The sequence below is a fragment of the Mauremys mutica genome, chromosome 1 (genome assembly GCF_020497125.1).
Source record: "Mauremys mutica isolate MM-2020 ecotype Southern chromosome 1, ASM2049712v1, whole genome shotgun sequence".
Classification (NCBI taxonomy): Eukaryota; Metazoa; Chordata; order Testudines; family Geoemydidae; genus Mauremys; species Mauremys mutica.
The window spans coordinates 135,567,419-135,584,595 of record NC_059072.1 but is presented as its reverse complement, the minus strand read 5'-3'; the positions used below and the strand labels follow the sequence as shown (position 1 = coordinate 135,584,595).

At 40.7% G+C, this 17,177-nt stretch overlaps 1 protein-coding gene across 2 annotated transcripts in view; it reads left to right on the top strand.

The window, feature by feature from the left end:
- C1H12orf4 (chromosome 1 C12orf4 homolog) overlaps positions 1-17,177 on the top strand; it is a 33,607-nt gene that overhangs the window by 2,233 nt on the left and 14,197 nt on the right. For both annotated transcript variants that reach the window (XM_044997066.1, XM_044997072.1), the window contains exons 3-9: positions 54-199; positions 5,872-6,053; positions 9,551-9,650; positions 9,741-9,862; positions 11,421-11,527; positions 12,288-12,485; positions 15,399-15,527. In XM_044997066.1, coding sequence (XP_044853001.1) covers positions 54-199; positions 5,872-6,053; positions 9,551-9,650; positions 9,741-9,862; positions 11,421-11,527; positions 12,288-12,485; positions 15,399-15,527 — 984 coding nt within the window. The remainder of the gene's footprint in view (positions 1-53; positions 200-5,871; positions 6,054-9,550; positions 9,651-9,740; positions 9,863-11,420; positions 11,528-12,287; positions 12,486-15,398; positions 15,528-17,177) is intronic.

Here is a 17,177-nt window from a genome sequence, read left to right as displayed (position 1 = left end):
GAAATTTCTAAGTAAACTCTGGTTAATGATGCATTCTTTTCTTATTACAATAGACTTAAAGCAATCTCTTAGTCAATTCATTGAAGGAGAATCCATAAAAGATTATGATAAAGAAGCAGAGGCGGCCCTGGAAGCTGTGAAATCAGGAGAAGGGGACATGCACCAGCTGGCAAATGCTTGGGCTAAAGCTTATACAGAGGTGAGACTGAGGGTATGTCTACACTACGAAATTAGGTCGAATTTATAGAAGTCGAGTTTTTAGAAATCGATTTTATACAGTCGATTGTGTGGGTCCCCACTTAAGACCATTAAAACCATTAACTCGATGGGGTGCGTCCACAGTACTGAGGCTAGCGTCGACTTCCAGAGCATTGCACTGTGGGTAGCTATCCCACAGTTCCCGCCGCCCATTGGAATTCTGGGTTGAGCTCCCAATGCCTGATGGGGAAAAAACATTGCCGCTGGTGGTTCTGGGTAAATGTCATCAGCCCCCTTTTCCCCCCGTGAAAGCAATGGTAATAAATCGTTTCTCGCCTTTTTTTCCTGGGTTACCCGTGCAGACGACATACCACGGCAAGCATGGAGCCCACTCAACTCGCTGTTATCGTATGTCTCCTGAGTGCTGCCAGACGTGGTACTGCATTGCTACACAGCAGCAGCTCATTGCCTTTTGGCAGCAGACGGTGCATTACGATTGGTAGCCATCATCGTCATCTCCTGGTTGCTCTTTTAGCTGACCTCGGTGAGGTTGGCCGGGGACACCTGGACATAAATGGGAGACAACGATGGCCAGCAGTCGTACTGCACTGTCTTCTGGCAAGCAGCCAGGAGACCACGATGGCTAGCAATCGTACTGCATCATCTGCTGCCAACCTAAGATGTATAAGAGAGATGGAATGGATCAAAACAATAAAGAGACCAAATGAATACAAAACAAATCTGTATTCATTTGCTCCCTCCATCCCTCTCTCCCTCCCTCCCTCCCTCCATGAATAGTGGGGGGAGGGATAGCTCAGTGGTTTGAGCATTGGCCTGCTAAACCCAGGGTTTTGAGTTCAGTCCTTGAGGGGGCCATTCTGTGTGACATCCCTGTAAGCCATGTCATCAGTCACCCCTCCCTCCGTCAGAGCAACAGCAGACAATCGTTTTGCACCTTTTTTCAGCACAGATGCCTTAGCACGGCAAGCATGGAGTCCAGTCAGATCACTGCTGCAATTATGAGCACTGTAAACACCACGCGTGTTATCCTGCAGTATATGCAGAACCAGAACCTGCAAAAGCAAAACCAAGCAAGGAGGCGACGGCAGCGCGGTGATGAGTGATGAGGACATGGACACAGACTTCTCACAAAGTATGGGCCCTGGCAATGTGGACATCATGCTGTTAATGGGGCAGGTTTATGCCATGGAATGCTGATTCTGGGCCCGGGAAACAAGCACAGACTGGTGGGACCGCATAGTGTTACATGTCTGGGATGATTCCCAGTGGCTGCGAAACTTTTGCATGCGTAAGGGCACTTTCATGGAACTTTGTGACTTGCTTTCCCCTGCCCTGAAGCGCAAGAATACCAAGATGAGAGCAGTCCTCACAGTTGAGAAGCGAGTGGCGATAGCCCTGCGGAAGCTTGCAATGCCAGACAGCTACCAGTCAGTTGGGCATCAATTTGGAGTGGGCAAATCTACTGTGGGGGCTGCTGTGATCCAAGTAGCCAACGCAATCAAAGAGCTGCTGCTATTGAGGGAAATGACTCTGGGAAACGTGCAGGTCATAGCGGATGGCTTTGCTGCAATGGGATTCCCTACCTGTGGTGGGGCGATAGATGGAACCCATATCCCTATCTTGGCACTGGAGCACCAAGCCAGCGAGTACATAAACTGAAAGGTGTACTTTTCAGTGCACGGGTGGATCACAAGGGACGTTTCACCAACATCAACTTGGGATAGCCGGAAAAGGTACACGATGCTCGCATCTTCAGGAACTCTGATCTGTTTCAAAAGCTTCAGGAAGGGACTTACTTTCTGGTCTGGGAAGAAACAGTTGGGGATGTTGAAATGCCGATAGTTATCCTTGAGGACCCAGCTTATCCCTTAATGCCATGGCTCATGAAGCCGTACACAGGCAGCCTGGACAGTAGTCAGGAGCTGTTCAACTATAGGCTGAGCAAGTGCTGAATGGTGGTAGAATGTGCATTTGGAGGTTTAAAAGCACACTGGTGCAGTTTACTGACTCGGACAGACCTCAGCGAAACCAATATTCCCATTGTTATTACCGCTTGCTGTGCACTCCACAATCTCTGTGAGAGTAAGGGGGAGACGTTTGTGGCGGGTGGGAGGTTGAGGCAAATCGACTGGCCGTTGATTACTTGCAGCCAGACACCAGAGCGGTTAACAGAGTACAGGAGGGCGTGGTGCGCATCAGAGAAGCTTTGAAAACCAGTTTCATGACTGGCCAGTCTATGGTGTGAAAGTTCTGTTTGTTTCTCCTTGATGAACCCCCTCACCACCCTTGATTCACTCTACTTCCCTGTAAGCTAACCACCTTCCCCTCCCCCCTCGATCACCGCTTGCAGAGGCAATAAAGTCATTGTTGCTTAACATTCATGCATTCTTCATTAATTCATCACACAAATAGGGAGATAACTGCCAAGGAGGGGTGGGAGAGGAGGGAAGCACCAGGTGGAGTGGGGAAGGAGGGAAGGGCAAGGCCACACTGCACTTTAAAACTTATTGAATGCCAGCTTTCTGTTGCTTGGGCAGTCCTCTGGGGTGGAGTGGTTGGCTGCCTGGAGGACCCCCCCACCGTGTTCTTGGGCATCTGGGTGAGGAGGCTATGGAACTTGGGGAGGAGGGCAGTTGTTTACACAGGGGCTGTAGCGGTGGTCTGTGCTCATGCTGCCTTTCCTGAAACTCACCCATACGCCGGAGCATATCAGTTTGTTCCTCCAGTAGCCTCAGCATTGCTTCTTGCTTTCTGTCACCAAGCTGACACCACATATCTTCAGCCCGCCACCTATCTTCAGCTCACCACCTGTCCTCGCGTTCATATTGTGCTTTCCTGGACTCTGACATTGTCTGCCTCCATGCATTCTGCTGGGCTCTTTCAGTATGGGAGGACTGCATGAGCTCAGAGAACATTTCATCGCGAGTGCATTTTTTCCCCCCTTCTAATCTTTGCTTGCCCTGGGAAGGAGAAGATAGTGTGAGCATTGAAACATTTGCAGCTGGTGGAGGGGAAAAAAAGGGAGAACAATGGGTAGACTCTTTCACAGTAAAACTTGCTGTTAACATTACATAGCACATGTGCTTTCGGTACAAGGTCACATTTTGCCTCTTACTGAGGGTATGCCGGTTTGGTGTGAGAGATCTTTCATGCAGGGCCGGGCAACAGAATTTGGCTTGCAGGCAGCCATGGTAAGACACAGTCTTTTGGCTTCTTTAACCTTCATAACATGTGGGAATGGTTTCAAACAGCAGCACCCTCATTTCCCATACCAAGCAGCTGTTGGGTTGGCCATTTAAAATAGGTTGGCCATTTAAAAGGAGGAGGGGCTGCAGTTTTCGGGTTAACATGCAGCACAAACCCAACTAACCCCCCCCCCATCCCCTGCCCCCCACACACATACCCAATTCTCTGGGATGATCGCTTCATCCCTCCCCGCACTGTGTGGCTAACAGTGGGGAACATTTCTGTTCAGCCACAGGCAAACAGCCCAGCAGGAACGGGCACCTCTGAATGTTCCCTTAATAAAATCACCCTATTTCAACCAGGTGTCCAGGAATGATATCACTCTCCTGAGGATAACACAGAGATAAAGAACGGATGCTGTTTGAATGCCAGCAAGCACCAGGACCATATGCTGCCTTGCCTTCTTATGCAATGATTCCAGACTACGTGTTAGTGGCCTGGTGTGGTAAAGTGTCCTACCATGGAGGATGGAATAAGGCTGCCCTCCCCAGAAACCTTTTGCAAAGGCTTTGGGAATACATCCAGGAGAGCTTTTATGGAGATGTCCCTGGAGGATTTCCGCTCCATCCCCAGACACGTTAACAGACTTTTCCAATAGCTGTACTGGCCGCGAATGCTTGCTTTTAAATCATGTATAATATTTACAAAGGTACACTCATCAGAGATCCCTTCGCCTGGCGGGTCCGAGAGGCAGCCTTGGGTGGGTTCGGGGGGTACTGACTCTAGGTCCAGGGTGAGAAACAGTTCCTGGCTGTCGGGGAAAATGGTTTCTCCACTTCCTTGCTGTGAGCCATCTTCAACCTCCTCCTCCTCATCTTCCTTGTCCCCAAAACCCGCATCCCTGTTGCGTGCCACTCCATTGACGGAGTCAAAGCACTGGGGTGGGGTAGTGGTGGCTGCACCACCTAGAATGGCGTGCACCTCATCATGGAAGTGGCATGTCTGGGGCTGTGACCCGGAGTGGCCATTTGTCTCTCTGGTTTTTTGGTAGGCTTGCCTCAGCTCCTTAAGTTTCACGCGGCACTGCTGTGGGTCCCTGTTATAGCCTCTGTCCTTCATGCCCTTTGAGATCTTTTCAAATGTTTGGACATTTCATCTTTTGGAATGGAGTTCTGATAGCACGGATTCATCTCTCCATACTGCGATCAGATCCAGTACCTCCCATTTGGTCCATGCTGGAGCTCTTTTGCGATTCTGGGACTCCATGGTCACCTCTGCTGATGAGCTCTGCATGGTCACCTGTGCTGATCAGCTTGCCACGCTGGCCAAACAGGAAATGAGATTCAAAAGTTCATGGGCCTTTTCCTGTCTACCTGGCCAGTGCATCCGAGTTGAGAGCGCTGTCCAGAGCGGTCACAATGGAGCACTCTGGGATAGCTCCCGGAGGCCAATACCGTCGAATTGCGACCACACTACCCCAAATTGGACCCGGCAAGGTCGATTTCAGTGCTAATCCCCTCGTCGGGGGAGGAGTACCGAAATCGATTTTTAACAGCCCTTTAAATCGAAAATAACTGCTTCGTCATGTGGACGGGTGCAGGGTTAAATCGATCTAACACTGCTAAATTCAACCTAAACTCATAGTGTAGACCAGGGCAAAGTCAGAAATATGAATTTCCAGAGGTTTGCTACGTGTGTAGTCTTTCAAAATGTATGTAGGCAGCATTAGAAATTACACTGAAATTCAGTTTTACTGATCACCCCGTGTGGTGATAATTTGGCTATTCAGATAAAATCTGAGGGCTCATTCTGCAAGTTCTTAATCATGTCTGTGGAACTATCCATTGAAAGGACTACTCAGTAAGAGTTTGCAGAAATGAGCCCTCATGGTCAAATGCTGCCCTTTATTAAAGGTCAGCAACTCCCATTGAAGTTTATGGGGTTGAACAAATGTAAATGGGGGGCAGAGTTTATCCTTTGCCTAAGATTTTTCCTATTGATACTGATGTGTTGGCCCCTTTTGAACACAGATCAGTAGGAATTTTTGTTGAAGAGATCCAATTGGAAACGATTTAACTGATTTTTTTTTTAAATATTTACACAGGTAGGAGATGATAAATCATTTTTATTCAAACTCAGTTTCAGATAGAGAATGTTATGTAGGGTTATCAGCTCATCCACATTTGGAGGTTGAGCAGCCCCTGTTCTATTATTTCCACCCTAATGTGCTGGAGGAGAGAATGGTTGTGATAGAAATTAAGGGAAAACAGAAGATGGAATGGAGAAATGGAAGAGAAAAAAGTAGATGGGGGAGAGAAGCCAAACTAGAAAAGGAAAATTTTAAATTTTGAACGGTGTACATTGGCACAAAAATTAACTCTGTCATTTTAAGTGATTTTGGTTCTGTATGCTTGTTTAAAAATTTGCATAGCATTCTTTAAAATATTTGACTTTATTACTTTCTAGACAACATTAGAACATGCAAGACCTGAAGAACCCAGCTGGGATGAAGATTTTGCAGATGTGTACCATGATCTGATACACTCTCCAGCTTCTGAAACTCTGTTAAACCTGGAACACAATTATTTTGTTAGTATCTCAGAATTAATAAGTGAAAGAGACGTGGAACTGAAAAAATTACGAGAAAGGTATTTTTAAAATGTCTCATTAAACTTGATGTTTTCTATATTACTCTGTTACAAGTTCTGTAAATGAACAGTTAGCAATATAAGGCTTATTTTAGCTTTTTCCTTCTTTAAAAAGAATACTGGTCAGTTAAAATACAAAAATGTAACTCCATGTAATAACTGTTTCAACTTTGAGTCTAATCAAAAGCTAGAAAATGTAAAAGCTAAGATAATCTGAATCACATTAATATGTCCAAGTTCCACATACATTGTGGAATATATAATTTTTTTAAGTACATACGAATTAGGAAGCCTGCCAAACAATCAGTGGGGCCACCGGATGCTAAAGGATCACTCAAGAAAGACAAGGCTATTGCAGAAAAGCTAACTGAATTCTTTGTATTGGTCTTCACTGCAGAGGATGTGAGGGAGATTCCCACACCTGAGCCATTCTTTTTAGGTGACAAATCTGAGGAACTGTCCAAGATTGAGGTGTCACTAGAGGAGGTTTTGGGACAGATTGATAAATTAAACAGTAGTCAGTCACCGGGACTAGATTGTATTAATCCAAGAGATCTGAAGGAATTCAAATATGAAATTGCAGAACTACTAACTGGTATGTAACCTATTGTCAAATCAGCTTCTTTACCAGATGACTGGAGGATAGCTGATGTGACGCCAATTTTTTAAAAAGACTCCAAAGGTGATCCTGGTAATTACAGACCATAAGTCTACAGTACCAGGGAAATTAGTCGAAAGTAAAATATAGTAAAGAACAGAATTATCAGACAGATGAACGTGATATGTTGGGGAAGAGTCAGCATGGCTTTTGTAAAGGGTAATCTTGCTTCACCAATGTATTAGAATTCTTTGAGGGGCTCAGCAAAAGTGGGCAAGGGTGATCCAGTGGATATAGTATATTTGGACTTTAAGAAAGCCTTTGACAAGGTCCCTCACCCTCTTAAGCAAAGTAAGCAGTCATGGGATAAGAGGGAAGGTCCTCTCATGGAGCAGTAACTGGTTAAAAGACGGAAAAGAAAGAGTAGGAACAAATGGTCAGTTTTCACAGTGGAGAGGGGTAAATAGTAGTGGTGTCCCCCAGGGATCTGTATTGAGACCAGTGCTGTTCAACATATTTATAAATGAACTGGAAAAAGGGATAAACAGGGAGGTGGCAAAGTTTGCAGACAATACAAAATTATTCAGGATAGTTAAGTCCAAAGCAGACTGAGAAGAGTTCTCTGTTCTGTTCATTCCCTCTGAAGTGTCTGGCACTGACTACTGTCAGAAGATGGGATACTGGGCTAGATGGACCATTGGTCTGACCCAATATGGCCATCCTTACGTTCCTGTTGTATTTTAAAAAGGAATGTAGTATATAGACAATGCAACATTTATTTATTTAGAGTCTAGAAAACGCAAAAAGGCCCCTATACAAAAGCTCCAGTACCTTTTAATGTGCCTTAAGTAATGCAAACCATCAACTTCCTCACATCAAAAGAGGGAGAAAAGACCTCCACTCAAGCCAATGATTATAGCTTATAATACATATTATTGGAACATTGGATTCTAGATAACGGGTAGACTGTTGAAAAGCTGCAAAAGCCTCTTTATCCACTAGGGAAAGTATATGCAATGCTTTCCTCTTTAGAGCAGAAATAAAAGCTTAAGCTGAAACATTATTATACAGAAAAATATATAACAATATAAAATATTAGTTTAAAAGGGACAGGCTTCATTGTATTAACACCAAAATGTCCCAATTACATAGCTTGTTGAGTAGCAAATGAAGGTAAAAGTCTCAAAACATCAACCTTCTGATATTATGCCCACATTATACAGTGCATGCACACATATTTAGTTTTTTCTCCTAGTATGAAGTTACTTTATTCATGACAGTTATGGAGACATTAAATTGCTACAATATGGGTATAGTGTGAGGTTTTGACTACTAGTGAATTATTTTCTCAGTGAATCACCTGTATGTATAAGCAGAAAAAAGAGCACATGGAAATAGCTCCACATTCTGTCTTGCAGAGCTTTGCTATGGCATAACTGTGTATTGACTTCAGTGGAATTTATTTTCATATACACCGCTACCCTGCTGTAACACGACCCGAGATAACACGGGTTTGCATATAGCGCGGTAGCAGCGGGGCTCCGGCGGCGCTTTAAAGAGTCCTGGGTTCCACCTGCTGCAGGGAGCCCAGGGCCCTTTAAATCACTGCTGGAGTCCTGCTGCCACTAACCAGGGGCTGCGTCAGTGGGTCTGGGCTGGCGATTTAAAGGGCCCGGGCTCCCCGCAGCGGCCGGAGCCCAGAGCTCTTTAAATCACCGCTGCAGCCCTGCCACCGCTACCCCAATATAACAGCATTTCACTTATAACATGGTAGGGATTTTGGCTCTCCACGACTGCGTTATATTGGGGCAGTGATGTACTTTGCATGACCATGAATCTTCATATGTAAGGGACTATTGAAGTTACACCAATTGATTGTAGGCATTATATAGTCTATTTACACATGACCTGATTCGAAAACCCTGTCCCTAGGTTTTAAATAGATGTTTAGTGCCAGGTATTGCTGCCAGTTCTGTGCTATGTTGAGCTGATCTTTGCTTGGAGAAAAGTGTGCCTGCAAAAGAAATGATGAAGCAAGTGACAAAGGAGAGTTTTTAGCTGAGCTGGCTCAGATGATTGGTGGTTATGTGATACTGAATCTTTCTTACTTTGAACGTAGCTCACACTTGAAGTTGTTCAATATAAAATGATTTTGTAGTTTCAGTCCAGTTTCTGGTGGTTAGGTATCCACATCACAGAAACACTACCAGTTGATAGTCTCACAGGACTGAATGGGTTCGGAAGTTAAACTATCCTTTCAACACAACAGATACTCCCTCCAGCTAAGAATTGGGAGAAGCTTGTCCTGTTCTGTTTCTGTAAAAAGGATTTTAGTATCCAGGTTGCTTAATTTAACACACTTCACCTGCTTTAATTTTTTAAAGGGAAAAGGATTAAAATAAACTGTATTTAAACTATTTTCAACAAACAAAACAATGACAGCCTTCTGATATGCTGAGATTTGAAAAGTTGCTACTGCACATGTGAAAATTGACTTTTTAAAAAATGGTTGGTGTTATTGATCCTCAAACCGTGTGTAAAAAGTTCACTTTTAAAAGGAGTCAACCAGTAGCATTTATCTGATGCTAACAAATCATCCTATACATGGTTTGTTAGCACTGGATAAAAAGTTGCATAAAAATTTGCTTGCTTTACACAGATATTCCCAGTGAAGTCCCTTGTACTACTTATGTGGATAAATTGGGTGGGTTTGGCTCTGGATTTCTGATTTTTTTTTGCCTTCAAGCTTAATTTTATATTTAAACCTACCTTGAGAATGAAAATGTTGATGATGTAATTGACATTTATAAGTAGCTAAGCTTTCAACATTGGCAGAGACATCCAGAAAGTTTGCTTAATGTAACTATGCATTGGTCTAAATGATTGGCTTCTGATTTAGACAAGGAGCAGAAATGGATAAGGTGATGCAAGAACTAGGAAAGTCGCTAACAGATCAAGATGTAAATGCATTGGCTGCTCAGCATTTTGAATCCCAACAGGTAAATTAAGTTCAGTGAATTGGAGTAAATCATGCAAAGAATTGTCTTAAGAAAGAAAAATGATTTGGTTGGAATGATGTCTACTTTTAGGTTTTGGAGAATAAATGGACCAGTGAACTAAAACAGTCCACTGCCATCCAAAAACAGGAGTATCAGGAATGGGTGATAAAACTTCATCAAGATCTAAAAAATCCCAACAACATCTCAATCAGGTATTTAGCTCTGCTGTAAAGTTCTCTTTAAATATTCTTTCTGTTCAACTACAGTAATGTACAGAACTCGCTTTTTAGTAACTGTTCTCTAATAGTGATTTAAATTGAAAATATATATTGAAAGGCTAAGAGCCACTGAAAATAGAACCATCACGTGTTCTTTTATAGAAGAGAGAAAATGTATAACTCTTTGCATGGGCTTAAATTATGTCTTTAAGTTGTGTCTTCCTACTTTACCTTACTATTTAAAATGTATATTTCTAATAGAATGTTCCAGAATGCATTCTGAAGTCATTTATGGATGGTTTTTTATTGGGTGTAAGCTGGTGTAACTCCAGAGTTGTCAGTATATACTAGTTGAGTTTCTGACCCTTGTTTCTGATTTTCAGAGTAGCACGGGCTGTAGGTCCTTAGCACATCTGAAAATCATGCACAAGGTCTCAAGTCAGGTGGTTCCCAAAAACGGAGCTACACGAACTTAGGCCCCAGTTATGCAAATGCTGGTGGATGGAGTAGTCCTGTTGAGTTTTTAATAGGACTACTCACAAGAGTTCACAGGATTGAGAACTTTACTAACAGTTACAAAAGTTGGAGTCTTAATTTTTTAATTAAAGCTTTAATTGTGCAGAAACAGATGGGGCACCTTGGAAGTGCTAATACAGCATGCCATCTCTTACTGTTTCAGCTGCACCCAGTTCTGAGAGGAGACTGAAAAGTGTTTAATGATTAACTTTAATTGATTTGGAAGATGCTATTTACACAATGGAGAGAATAAAAGTCTCAGTTTTTAAAAATAATACAGTTATTCAATTCGATGCTCGTTACTTTTTTATTTTTCCTTTTTTGTGACATTTATGTCTTAGTCTTCTTCTAATGTTGCAGAAACAAACATGCTTTATTTATTTGTGCATGAGCTGCACTAAGCATGTTGACAACAGTGTTTTCTGAAAACACTGTTTGTCTTCTGCCGGGGAATTCAGAAAGGGGAGCTTGTGTTCTTAATGTACCACAAAAGAAATGGAGACTTTCATATCATTCATTATGAGCAAACAGTGGTGGATTTTTTTCTTTTTTAAAGGACTGTTCAAAGGCTTTCCTACCAGATTGTAACGATTTAAAAGTAGGTCTAATTTGAAGCTGACATTCCTTTGATATCCCATTTTAAAACATCCACAAATGGATTTTTATAAAATCCAGCAAGTGCAAAATTATTTACTGGATGCTCTCAACAGCTAGGTTAAGAGGGGAAATCCAATATTTTTTTTTTTAATCTTAAATCTCCCCTCCTTATAGTGGAATCTGTGACTTCTGCTCAGTTTAGGATAGAGCTGGGATTTGTAATCTCTCTGGGTCATACCGCTGTATTGTAATTATAAGGCTGCAGCAATCTGCTCTGTTTCATGCAAATTATATGCAGATTTTTGGCTTCCACGGATCAGTTGGGAAAAATTTGTATGTCCCTAACACAAAACAAAACAAAACAAATTTCTGCCTTGGAAAAGAAGAGCATTAATGATAAACCTTCTAGAGCTTTTAAATGTATTTTATTGGATTTCAGTGAGGAAATTAAGGTTCAACCCAGTCAGCTGAGAGAATCTGTAGAAGGAAATGGAAGAATTTATGAAGAGCAGAGACAGTTAGAAGAAAGTTTTACTATTCATTTGGGTAAGTATAGTAACATGATCCCATAGATAATTGAGCACTGAATTCTCAATAAGCCATTAAGATGAAGTATAATTATATAGAATAATGTGTTGTTCATACTTAGAGCTTAGAATAAGTGACAAAGTATTAAAATAATACCTAGAATAAGGCATCTTGATCTGTTGTATTTAAACAATAGCCTTGCAAATAGCTAACTGAAAAACTCTTTCTAGGGAAAATTTCAGGATACAGATCAAATGTTGTTGTTTTTTTACATAGAGTCTGATTCAGCTTCTGTTGAAGTCAATGACAAAAGTTAAGAGTTGGATTAAACTCCAAAAAAAGAATTTCCAAAAATTAAATATTTAAAATGAAGTTTTAATTTGTTTATGCAATTGTATGTTTTTAATATTTGACATGTGCTGACAACCTACATATTTCATCCTCTGTCCCATGGTGGAGGATGGGACTTGTTTAGAGGCCTAGATTTACCTTCCTCTATCACATACACTTTGTCTTATCAGACCTTTTAGTCTTGTAAATTGCTACTATCGGTAGTATAAAATCTTGACACCTTTATAGATGCTAAAGAAAAGAACCTCACTCATTACCCTCATTTGATTATTTGTTGTGTATCTCCATTCTAAGTTTTGGTCACACACATACACAATGCATATTTGAGCATTAAAGGGTTGATAGCAATGAAAACTCTAGTTTGTTATTTAGTAATATATCTGAAGTTGTTTGGATTCAGCGCTCTTTGGGTTTGCTTTCTACACAGGAGCCCAGTTGAAAACTATGCATAATTTGAGATTATTGAGAGCTGATATACTGGACTTCTGTAAACACAAACGCAATCACCGAAGTGGAGTAAAGCTTCACAGACTTCAAACTGCATTGTCACTTTATTCAACTTCTCTTTGTGGCCTGGTTTTATTGGTAGACAACCGAATCAGTTCATACAGTGGCATCAAAAGAGGTACGTCGTCTAATTCAGTGCACTGTTGAAGCGAACACCAAAGTTACCCTTGCAGAATGTACTCTTGCTCCCTATCCCTTCTCAAAAAGAAGCAATTCCTATAAAACTTGATTTTACCACAAGTCCTCCATTTCTCTCTCTATCTGACAGATCTCAAATCTTGTAGCTGAATTTGCTTCAGCTTATCTCTGTCCTCCAACAAACTACTAAAATAGTCTTAAATGTCTGGTTCTCTCTCACTTTCCCATTCTGGAACTTGCTTAATAATAATTAATAGTATTTCCAGAGTGTGTTGTACTGCCTATACCTTTTACAAAGATAAAGGTTTTCACAACTGGGTGCCTAAAGCTAGGCTTTAAAATCCATATTTAGGCATCTAAAATAAATAGGCCTGCGTTTCAGAAGTGTTGAGCACTGCAAATTTTTGAATGGAAGTCAATGAAAGTTATATGTGTTTTCTACTCCAGAAAACAGAACTGGTAGCAGTTGTGAGAGCACTCCTTTTAAATAGCTAGACTTGTATAAATGGTTAGCCACTGTGGGCAAGGCAACTGAAATTTTATTTGCCCCAGTTCCAATCTTGGCCACATCGGCTTTCTCTGAACCACATTACAGACCTCTCCCAGCTTCCTCCTGAAATTCAGTACAAAAATGTTTACATTTCAAATGTTTGTTTTGGCCAGAGCCACTGTTACTGGTTGGGTGTCCTGTCCTTGACATCCTGTTGTATCCTTTCCTTAAAAAATACTTCCAGTGAGAAGCAAAGTATTCCAAGAGAATAAAAACAGAGTAGCAGAAGAAACTGCAGCATGATATAATTGCCATTACTACTATTTCTAGGCTGCTTCCGATCCTAAAAGTATGTTTCATACTCACAATAATTATTTTTATTTTTTTACTTATTTCAGTTTATCAAAACAGACAAAACACTGCTTGTCCTAATCCCTAGATGTCCTTGACAATTATTTAAAAGTCATAATAAACAAAGATTAAAAAAGGCAGCAACTTCTATCACGGGGTAGGCAATCTATGGCACGGGTGCCGAAGACGGCACGCAAGCTGATTTTCAGTGGCACTCACACTGCCTAGGTCCTGACCACCAGTCCAGGGGGCTCTGCATTTTAATTTAATTTTAAATGAATCTTCTTAAACATTTTAAAAACCTTATTTACTTTACATACAACAATAGTTTAGTTATATATTATAGACTTATAGAAAGAGACCTTCTAAAAACGTTAAAATGTATTACTGGCAAGTGAAACCTTAAATTAGAGTGAATACATGAAAATTGGCCCACCACTGCTGAAAGGTTGCCGACCCCTGTTCTATCATATATAGCAACAACTAATTAGACCTTAGAGCTAAGGTGGGGAAATGTCTTCTGCCTTCTGTTTCCCAAAAGCCCTTTTAAGATTAACCAGGTCACATACCATGGAGGTCAACAAGGTATATAAAAATGCTTACTACCTAACCTTTCAATCATTAGCTTCCTTATTTAGCAAATAATAGCAAAAGCACATGCATCCGACGAAGTGGGTGTTCACCCCGGAAAGCTCATGCTGCAAAATGTCTGTTAGTCTATAAGGTGCCACAGGATTCTTTGCTGCTTTTACAGATCCAGACTAACACGGCTACCCCTCTGATAAAAGCACTGTGTGCGCTCTACACATTTTGAAGATATTTTCCCATTCATTTTGTTTTTAATAACAAATACAAACTTGAACCTGGTGACTTTTATTTAGAGAGGGACTGGAGGAAAATTCTTAGGCCCTGATCCTGCAACATAAACCTACAAGTGGACTGTAGAGCCACAATGAAGATAATGGGGCTCCATAGGTGCACAGCGGTCTGCCCATGCAGTAAGCATTGTGGGATCAGGGCCATGTTATTTGTTCAGGGCTGACAGTGTGCTCAGTACAGTAGAAGAAAGAAAGTCTTATAACATACTTTGATAGCCTTGCTTATTTAGCCCCAGTGTTGCAGATATTTTAGAACTATCCATGTGAAGCATGTGTATATTATTATGCCCTGCAAAGATTTCTAAATCCTTATCCTTGCTCAGGTGAGTAGTCCCATTGAACCAAGTGGAACTACTTGTGTGAGTAAAGTTAAAGATGTGTGAGTGGTTTTGAAAGACAGAAGCCTTGGTGGGATCAGTCACTTACTCAGAAAGTGTGTATGTATATGTGTATGTATATGTGTATGTGTGTGTGTGTGTGTGTGTATTAAATATATATATATAGAACCTAGCAAAATGGGGCCTTGATCTTGGTTGGAGCCTTTATGCATATCTGAAATACTAATAGTAATTAATTTTGAACCAAAATTGAACTTTGATCTAAGGAGATGCATGTTGTTGTTCACAGAGAGGATAAGGAATCTGCTACCAGCTGGGGCACTCTTCTGTAGTTGTAAGGTCTGTGTTTTTGGTGTTGAAAGACTGATTCTGGCTTCCTAGATACATTGTGTGAGAAATTTATCTATTATTTCATTTTGTCTGCAGCACATAACTTTTTACACTAGCAGTCATACCAGTTGTTGGTAACTAACACTCTGACACATTTCACTAAAATATTTATGGTAGGTACCAACAAAAGAGGTTACAGCATTCAAATGTATATGTCTTACAAAATAAGAAAAAAAACTAATTTATGCCCACAGTATTTATTTGTTTGGTTCAGGCATGGTCTTTTAGGTTACTTGGTATGTAATATCAGTCTTTGAAGATTTTCCTTTTTAAATAATCCATTTATTTAAAAAATGTTTTAACTCTCTTGTAAATTGTTTGAATTTAAAGTGGTGCACAGTAGATACGTTTGCTGTTCTCACTAGCTTGCTAGAGTACTAGCACAAAATTATATAATATTCGCAGACAAAAGCTGCAACTTGTGTTTTAAACTTACTTTCTTTTAGATTTTGCAACAGTTTGCCAAGAATGCACAGATTTCCATTTTCCTGGGATTCAAGAGCAGCTTGAAATTGTGCAGCAGGTTGTACTTTATGCTAGAGCACAACGCAGCAGTAAGTCAAAAAGACAGCATGGTCAGTGTCAATCAGAATTATTTTTCTTGAAATAGAACATCCCTGTGACTAAATGCTTTGTGTGTGTCTGTACGGGCAAGTTACTTAACCTCTCTGTACCTCAGTTTCCCTATAGGTAGAATGGGGATGTACCTCCATAAAGCACCTTAGGATTGGGGGGCAGAGGGCAGATACTGATGTATAAATACACAATAGTTTATTAGATCGCTTCTGTCTCTTGAAGCATAAATAATCTGCCAAACTATGATTGTCTGAAACTAACGTACAAAATTTGCAATAAAAAAGTAAGCTATTGAGCTCAGAGAAGACAGAAACATTAAGGATTTCTGTGGTTTCCAATATAAGTTACTTTTACTTTGCTTCGTAGCAGTAATTCAGCCAGTTCTCTTTTTAATTTTGTTTTTTTAAAGGTTCATATGTAGGCAGAAAAACATTAATCTGTTAGATCTTTTCTCTTCTTGACACTTAAATCTTTAGAGAGCTCCGAAAGACAGGATCCAATATCTGTTATGTAGTAGGCAAAGGGTAATTGTTGTCTTTGATATTGTTTACTCTATCTTGCACTGAATTAGTTTTAGACGCATTGGTCCTGGTGTGGAGAAAGCTATCTGGCACAATTTTATAACTTTTACCAGTCCCTCTGTTAATGCCTGGAGCAACATTAGTATTATCTCTTTCCAAGCTACTGATGAGCAGAGATCAAGGATTCAAATATGCACTTTAATATAGTGCACATTGCCATATATCCTAAGCTTCTACACTCATGCATGTGTATCCTGTAATGATTGTAACATCTTTGTATGTCCTGTCAAAAGGTAGGCTCAAGCCCTAAATGAAAATGCTATAAGAAAAGCTAATTGTTATGACATTTTCACAAACTCTGTATAGCCGGAGTCAAATTTTTAAAAGAAAAAAGATAGAGGTACTCTTCCAGTGTCCTCCCACAAAAGAAGCTGTCTGCTTGAGAGGCCACTCATGATAGATTGAGCAGATAATATGATTGTACATGTCCTCTAGGCTTGTTTAACTCTGAGTGGTGTTGAAATATACCGATAGGTTCTCCTGGATGCCTTGACTCCACCTTATTTTTCTCCCCTCCAATCAAGTGGCAATATCTCCACATTCATGAGGCCAAAATGAGATGTTAGTTATATTTGAAATACAGCAGCAACTGAGTTAATGCCCTGTGTGATGAATGGGGAAATTCACCCCTCTTAGAGCTATTGTTCCAGTCTGTCTGTAAACTTGGGCACACAATGTGGCATCAGTTAACAGAAAAGACTTAATTAAAAAAAAATCTTGAGATTCTTGTGCACAAAGTGGCAGCTTGGGAAAGGTTCTGACATGCCGTACCTTCTCCCTCTCTCCAATTTAAGCCTGCCTATAGCAATGGACAAATTTTAGTCTGATCTATTTTTTTTATTTTCTGTCTAAAGATTTAGAAATTTCAATAATTGGAGGAAGTTACGATTTTTTCCTTCACAACCATTGGGTAGTAAAGAAGAGAATATCCTAACTAACATGAGGACCAGAGGGGAAGTGCATCATTCACCACTCTACCTTGTATTTACAAGCGGCTAAGAGATTGCACAAAATGACAGGAAGTCTTCAACCACATGCTGTTGAGGCAGTACTCATACTTTTGTTTTC